This window comes from Podarcis melisellensis (genome assembly GCF_964234715.1).
Source record: "Podarcis melisellensis genome assembly, chromosome: 8".
Taxonomy (NCBI): domain Eukaryota; kingdom Metazoa; phylum Chordata; class Lepidosauria; order Squamata; family Lacertidae; genus Podarcis; species Podarcis melisellensis.
This window is the reverse complement of record NC_138540.1, coordinates 35,343,639-35,351,560: the sequence shown is the minus strand read 5'-3', so window position 1 is coordinate 35,351,560 and position 7,922 is coordinate 35,343,639. Positions and strand designations below refer to the sequence as shown.

The 7,922-nt window shown below is 43.1% G+C and overlaps 1 protein-coding gene across 3 annotated transcripts in view; it reads right to left on the bottom strand.

Annotated features, from left to right (window-relative positions):
• Positions 1-257: 257 nt before the first annotated feature.
• Positions 258-7,922, bottom strand: part of NKD1 (NKD inhibitor of WNT signaling pathway 1) — a 120,786-nt gene continuing 113,121 nt past the window's right edge. For all 3 annotated transcript variants that reach the window (XM_081924080.1, XM_081924079.1, XM_081924081.1), the window contains 2 exons: positions 5,674-5,804; positions 258-4,998 (listed from right to left, as the gene is read on the bottom strand). In XM_081924080.1, the coding sequence (XP_081780206.1) occupies positions 4,424-4,998; positions 5,674-5,804 (706 nt within the window). In that variant the 3' untranslated portion in view covers positions 258-4,423. The remainder of the gene's footprint in view (positions 4,999-5,673; positions 5,805-7,922) is intronic.

Genomic DNA, 7,922 nt, shown 5'->3' with positions numbered 1-7,922 from the left:
GCTGGGACCGAACAACGGGAGCTCACCCTGTCCACCCTGTCGCGAGGATTCGACCCGCCGACCTTCTGATCGGCAAGCCCTAGGCTCTGTGGTTTAGACCACAGCACCACCCGTGTCCCCTTAAAGACTCTTAAAACCATCGCTAATGCAATTTCTTTACCTCCTTCTGAGTCAAAGAGAGATATGTTCTTTTGCATTGATGGAGTTGCCTGATTGTATGTGGAAAACATACAGCAGATAGGAAGAAAACAGGAAAGGAAACGACAAACACCACTTTCTTAAGAACCTAAAGACATGGCATCTTTTCTCCAATGGAATGTGTTACACTCGTGGGGTTGCATGCAGTATAACAAAAATCACTTGAATACATCAGACTTTGTTTAACACTATCATATAAATAAGCTTATTCCTTCTACTAGGCATGTGATATGCCTTTTTTCTTTTTTGTAGTCCATAATTATATATACATTGGAGGAAAGGAAGGGTTTGATAACACAAGCAGCAAAATAGACTAGAACAACTCAGTGGTTAAGTAAAGACTGTTCTAACCAACTTTCCCCTCCCCAGTTTTCTATACAAAAAATTTCAGCATATAAATAATCTTTTTTTAAAAAAACTTTAGAATTTCAAAGGATAAACCAAATGGGCTAGCTGTCACGCAGATTAACACACTTTAAAAGATCTCGCCAGACATAACTGGACCAAATGTTGACAGAAGGAAAATAACATTCATGTAAAACATGGCTGGTTTTGTTTTAAAAGGAAGAGGAAAGCATTGCTTAGATTTTCTATTTGAGACAAGAGTTGTAGAACTAATGAACAAGTGTTAATTCTGATCACCAGCCACAACCAGGTCAGACTCTTCAATGTATTTTGCGTCACTGTACACATCACGCTTCCTTCTTCAAACAGAACATCCCATTTTGAACTGATCAAAATTTGAGCTGGGGCTCCCCATTATTTTTTTAAATGGAAGAACATCTCACAATATTGTAAACAACAACAATCACAAATACTGAAAGAAGATAAAAGCAAAAGTAAATGCTTTTTAAAAAATCCACACTGTTTTGTTTGTTTGTTTGTGTGTGTGTGTGTGGTCAGAGACTTCCTTTTAACTTGCAAATGCAACAAAGGGGTCCTGGCTTACTAGCTTGTTGACTGGTAAAGGGGCCAAGGACTGTGGCCAGAGGGGAAGTGCAGCCCTAGAACAACCCCTCCCCAAGATCTTCCTTTTGGTAGCTTCTGCAAAAGGCACACACCAAACTGTGCACCCCCATCTTCAATATCCTTCGCTCTCTTGTAAACACCAAATTGCCACCTGATTAGAGCAGGAAGCCTAAAACGGTCTCCTCCCTTTGCTGCTCTGCTTGACAACTTATTTTTAATGGTATGTCCAAGTGCTGAAGGGCCAGCAGCATTGCCTTCACCTCCTTACCTACTCCAGTGAGGGTCAAGGCCACAGGCAAAGGAGCTCTTTAACTTTCTTCCTTAACTGCAACGGGAACAGCAAGAGAAGTCTCTCCTTTTGAAATGCACCACTTTGTGTTTTGGTTCCCGCATGGGAGGCAAGGAGGGTTTCCTGTTGCTGCTCACAGGGAGGAGCTCTTCATCTGTGTGGGGGGCAATGGGTGCTATGCAGAAAAGACAAGAGAGCTGTCTGCTGGCGGAGTCAGATGAGAAGGTCTGGTCTGATCCTAGTTCCTGTACCACAGCCTCCTCCAAATATTTTGGACTACAACTCCAATCAGCCCCAGCCAGCATGGGCAATGGTCAGGTGTGATGGGAGCTGTAGTCCAATAACAGTAGGCGAGAACGAGGTTGGGGAAGGCTGCTGTAGAAGAAGAGAGACGAAGGCTTAAGAATGCTAGTGGGTTAATGAGAAGGGGTAGAGGGTGGTGAGCCAAGGGCCACCAGACAGACAGCAAGTCCAGTTGTCTTCATAATGCCCCCCTCTACATGTAGCCTTCTTGCCTCTGAGTGAGGAAACCAGAGCTCCTCGGGTAGCTGGATTTTTATCCAATGAAGCTAAATGCTGGAAGATTCAGGACACAGTTTTTAGTGATGGTGGCCAACTTTGATGGCTTTCAAAGAGGATCAGAAAAACTCATGGAGGATAAGGTTCTCCATGTCTACTAGCCACAATGTATATTTTCTACCTCCAGTGTTAGAGGTGAGTATGCCTCAGAGTGCTGTTGGGCTCTGGTCTTGCTTGCTGGCTTCCCACAGCAATCTAGGTGGCCACCGTGAGAACAAGTTGCTGGACTAGACAGGGCACTAGTCTGATCCAGCAGGCTCTTCTGTTCTTAGGATTTTATAGAATCGTACAATTGTAGAGTTGGAAGACAATCTATTCCAACCCCCTGCAATGCAGGAATATGCAGCTGTCCCATACAGGTATCGAACTTGCAACATTTGCATTCTCAGCACCATGGTCTAACCAATTTGGCCCTGTGTTCTCTAGCTGCTGGTCCCGAGGGGGGGGGGGCAGGGAATCAAGCTTAACTCTTTGGCCATGCTTGCTCCAGGTTTACCTTTGACAGACAGTCATGACTTTTTACATCATGACTTAACCTGCTTTATGGGGTGGAGGTCATAGGATAGGAATGTGGAGGGGGAGACTAGAAGACAGATGATTTTTGTTTGTTTTTAAAGGAATATGCAGAAGTAGTAGATGCTGCAGAACCAAAAATCAAGAAGCAGCTGGGAGATTGGGGTGGGGTGAAGGAACACACATACTTGTATGTTCAAAGAGTCGCTGCTTTAAGATTAAAATGTTAATATATATATTTTTTTAAAAAAAACAACCCACAGATTTGTATAAAACACAAAAAATGTACCTGAGAGTGTGTATATTCATATATATATTCATATTTATATATATTTATATTTATATATATTTGCCAACGTTTAAAAGGTGAGAAGAGCAATATTCTGTCCACAACTCTCTCTATAAAAGAACAATGTGGGAAATGAAGAAGCAGGAGAACCAAGCAAAAGAAGAAGAAATCCACAACCTGCAAAATTAAATGAATATGTGTGTGTGTGTGCACGCGCACACACACACACACACACACACATACACACAGGGGTGGGGGTGTAGGAAAACTATAAGCTGAAAAGTGAAGGTTAGCAATGCCCCAGCTGAGTAATAATATTGCTGTCTTATATGCCTTTGTTGTTAAGATGGCGCCCAATGCAAATTTAGAGGAAGGCATCTGATATGCAGCATGGTGTGTGTGTGTGTGTGTGTGTGTGTGTGTGTGTGTGTGTGTTTGGTGAAGGAAGACCCACAGGAGATTGGCTGAAGCCAGCAACAAGCCAACTTGTGATGTCATCACAGGGTGACACCCAAGAAGGGAAAATCCAATTCACTGAGGGTTACAGAAGCAGCCTTTGCAACAGTGAGAAAGAGAGGAATGCTACAAACGAGTGCAAACCTCTTGCTGTTGTTCAGAGTGGTGACTGTGAGCAGGGATAAATGGGTGCAGTCTACCTATGCCCCCTTGCCTCTGAGGCCTATTTCACTCTTCTGGTGCCAGGACCCCACAGATCCTCTGAAGAGCCCTTATCCTGACTGCAATGAAACATGCTCCTTAATGATGGCTTTCCAACACACAACAGCTGATAAGAAAGAGAAAATATATGTTTAAATAGTACCCAATATATAAAGCAGACCGTAAAGGTGTCTGTTTAAAAAAAAAAGGGTAAAAAAGGGGGTGGGGAAATAAGTTGAAAAACGTAGCTCTGTTGACAAATATAGTTAGTTATTTCCACATAATTAATATTAAGATATAGCTTGCAAGGAGGTGAGGGGTAAAACATATACAGGCTACATGAATGCAATCAAATAAAAACAACCCCCCCAGCCCCACCCCGACATAGCACAATACAATCATTAAGAAGTTCTGAATTATACGAGAGGTAGCAGCTGTTTATATTCCCGGAGTCCAGAACCTTCGAACATTGCTCCCCTGATGATGGGCTTGCGTGCAATGAGGCAACGAATGGGACAAGCTGGGTGTCATAGCCTTATTGTTTTGCAGCATCTCTTCCAGTTACCGTGGAGGAAGGGATCCTTGCCAGAAGTGCATTGACAACCTGCATTCAAGCACTGCTCGTGATGATAGCTATGGCTGTTTGCTCTTGTGCACGGGTGTTCTTGTACAAGCCAAACTTTAAATCCACAAATTAATAAAGTAAGCTACACAGTCCCACATAATATAAATAAGTGTTAGGTTATTATTATTATTATTATTATTAATCTTAGTGTTTTCATATAACTCCTAAGATGGGTGCTAGCGGAATATGAATGGAGTAGCAACAAGGTTAATAAGAAGAACACTTTTCTTCCAGAGTGTGGCAGCTAAAAAGGCCTCCTTCATATCGGGATGGTTGGCTAACGGAAGGCAGCAGGGGGTCCATTTCATGTCTGGTAGAAGTGGTGATAGTGGTGGTGGTGCTCGTGGTGGTGGTGGTGCTCATGTCTCTGAATCATCTGCCCCACTTGGCCTTCGTACAAGATGACAGCGGGCAGGTCTCTCACGTGCTCTTTTTCGAAAACCGTCCCGGGGGGCTGGAAGGTTTTGCAGACTTGGTGAGTCTCTTTGGCCCTCTGCTTGTGTTTCTTGTAAGCCGGCTGAGGCTGCATGGGGAGATAAGGGAGGTTTGGGCCCAGCCGAGTGGTGGGGGAAGCCATCGGCATGGAGGCCCCCTGGGCAGGCTTACTCCTTACGGCCCTCCCCGTGTTGGCGGAAGAGGCATTTCTGCCCTGAGCTTTGGGAGACTTGGCAAAATGCCTGCTCGCATCTTGGCTCCGCAGCCTCTGCTGTATCTCTGCAAGCTTTGCGTAGGAGGCTTCCATCAAACTGACGTGGCTGGGGTCCGCTGCTGGCGATCTGCGCTGGTGGGCGTGGAAGATTTCTGGCTCGTGGGAACGGGACCTTGTTTGGTTTGCGACTCGGATGGGAGGGTCATGTTTTTGAGCCGCTGGTGGTGATCCTGAGAAACAAGAAGTAGAGCACTTGGTCATTTTAAGGCTCTAAGTATTGATATGACAACAAAAGCAGGAAACAGCTGAAGTAAAATAAACCAGTGTACCAAACAGAGGATGAGCTAAATAATAATAATAATAATAATAATAATAATAATAATAATAATAATAATAATATTTGTTTGTTTGTTTGTTTGTTTGTTTGTTTAAAAGCAGCTCCCTAGCAGCTGTATTAATGATCATTTTTACACTTGGTCAATAGAGTTGGAAATTTTAGTTTAGTTCTCTCTGGGTTCCAGTTACTTGAGCACCTACAAGTCTAAAGATCCAATTTTAACAACAATAAAAAGGACGGTCGGAATAGCTGAGATCTAAATTATTATTGTTGTTGTTGTATTTATATCCTACTTTTTCCCTGACAGGGACTCAAGGTGGCTTACAGCTAAAACACAAACAGCTAAAAAAAGAAGGAAAAATCCAATAATAAATAAATAAATAAGAGCATGTGTGTGTGTGTGTGTGTGTGTGTGTGTGTGTGTGTGTGTGAGAGAGAGAGAGAGAGAGAGAGAGAGAGAGAGAGAGAGAGAGAGAGAGAGAGAGAGAGAGCATGAGATATTAAACATATAGATCATTACAATAGCTTCTCTAGGGAGCAGCTAAATTATAGAAAATGCATAATATACCTGGTCCAAATTTTGACGTATAGTTTTCTATTCCTGCAAGATCCAAATAGTGGTTTCTCCTTTCAATGTTTTCATCGACACAGTGACGATAGCATCCATTCTGTTCAGTTTTGGCTTCACCATGGTGGTACCTGTGAGAAGGAAGGGAAATTGCAATGCACATATTATTATATCCAAATCAGTGAGCACACACTGAAATGACAAGCTTTGTTTTGAAGTTACAGACGGTCAGTGCTTCTGGGAGCAATGCTCCTACATAAAATTCACCCTTGGCTGGAATTCCTTGCAATGTCATATTCAATAGAGGCACACATGTAATGTTGCTGGGGCCCCAGCACCCACAGGAAGCTGGGAACAGACCTCAGAGGGTGGGGTGGGCAGACAGAGCTAGGCAGACCAATGCTTCAAAACAATTTTAAGTATTTTACTGTTTTTAACAAGTTTGCTTTTATTACTTTGTATTTTACAATGGTGTTTTAAAATGTTGTAAGATCCCTTCAATCCCAGCTTGGGAAAAAGGCAGGGTATAAATACTTAAAATAATAATAGTTGGCCATGGGGTACCCCTCGCAATTCTAATGTATTTGGCAAAGGGGAGACTGCAGGTAAAAACTCCAGGAGATAAAGAACACACTCCTGATTGGAGGGGGAAATAGTTTTAATAAAGCCGGATCAACTGTTGGCTGAATAAGTCCATCTCTCTTTCCTGTTCAAGCACTACCATTTCATATATAGCAGAGCTATTTCCTGAGAATGAATTTCTGAAATACCAGTCATTTATGAGCCAAACAAGGAAAGGAAAAATGGGAAGAATCTTAGCTTTAACAACGATGAGGCCAAGAATGTGGCACAATAAAATGCACCATGTCCCAACAGAACGACGTCTACATATGTAAACAATTTATTTAAAAGAACAAAAACAGACAAGTCATTTTAAAGAAAAGACACAAAGCCTGACCCTTTCATGGAGATTTGTGTAACTGCTAAAATGCAACAGAACAGCCTCAGATATGCAGATGACACAACTTTGATGGCAGAAAGTGAGAAAGAATTAAAGAACCTCTTAATGAGGGTGAAAGAGGAGAGCGCAAAATATGGTCTGAAGCTCAACATCAAAAAAACGAAGGTCATGGCCACTGGTCCCATCACCTCCTGGCAAATAGAAGCGGAAGAAATGGAGGCAGTGAGAGGTTTTACTTTCTTGGGCTCCATGATCACTGCAGATGGTGACAACAGTCATGAAATTAAAAGACGCCTGCTTCTTGGGAGAAAAGTGATGACAAACCTAGACAGCATCTTAAAAAGCAGAGACATCATCTTGCCGACAAAGATTCGTATAAAGCTATTGTTTTCCCAGTAGTGATGTACGGAAGTGAGAGCTGGACCATAAAGAAGGCTGATCGCCGAAGAATTGATGCTTTTGAATTATGGTGCTGGAGGAGACTCTTGAAAGTCCCATGGACTGCAAGGAGATCAAACCTATACATTCTGAAGGAAATCAGCCCTGAGTGCTCACTGGAAGGACAGATCCTGAAGCTGAGGCTCCAATACTTTGGCCACCTCATGAGAAGAGAAGACTTCTTGGAAGAGACCATGATGTTGGGAAAGATTGAGGGCACAAAGAGAAAGGGATGACAGACGACAAGATGGTTGGACATTGTTCTTGAAGCTACTAACATGAGTTTGACCAAACTGTGGGAGGCAGTGAAGACAGGAGTGCCTTGTGTGCTCTGGTCCATGGGGTCACAAAGAGTGTGACATGACTAACGGACTAAACAACAACAAAATGCAACAGAGATGACTTTCTTTGCACATACGCCTCTCAATAACAAATTGGTAGCCACTGAATTTATTACTGTACAGTGGTACCTCGGGTTACAAATGCTTTGGGTTACATGTTTTCAGGGTTACTTCCGGGTTTCGCCGCTCGCACATGCGCAGAAGACCAAATCACGTCACGCGCATGTGCCAACACGACACTGCGGGTTACATACGTGCCTCCATCACGGATTACATCCTCAACTTGAGGTTCCACTGTATTTTAACAGCCAGGATGTGGGAGAGGCATTTGTAGGATGTTTTCAGGTGTAAGAATAAGAACCTGGCTACCTTGAGTACTACGCTCTTTGACTTGTATAGGGCGCATCATTTGCTGATCCACTCTGGGAGGAAACATAGTGGGCCAATCCTGATCAAGAGATTTCCCAATTCCTGGCTAGGAGCATCATGCCAAGTTTCCTTAAAAATGC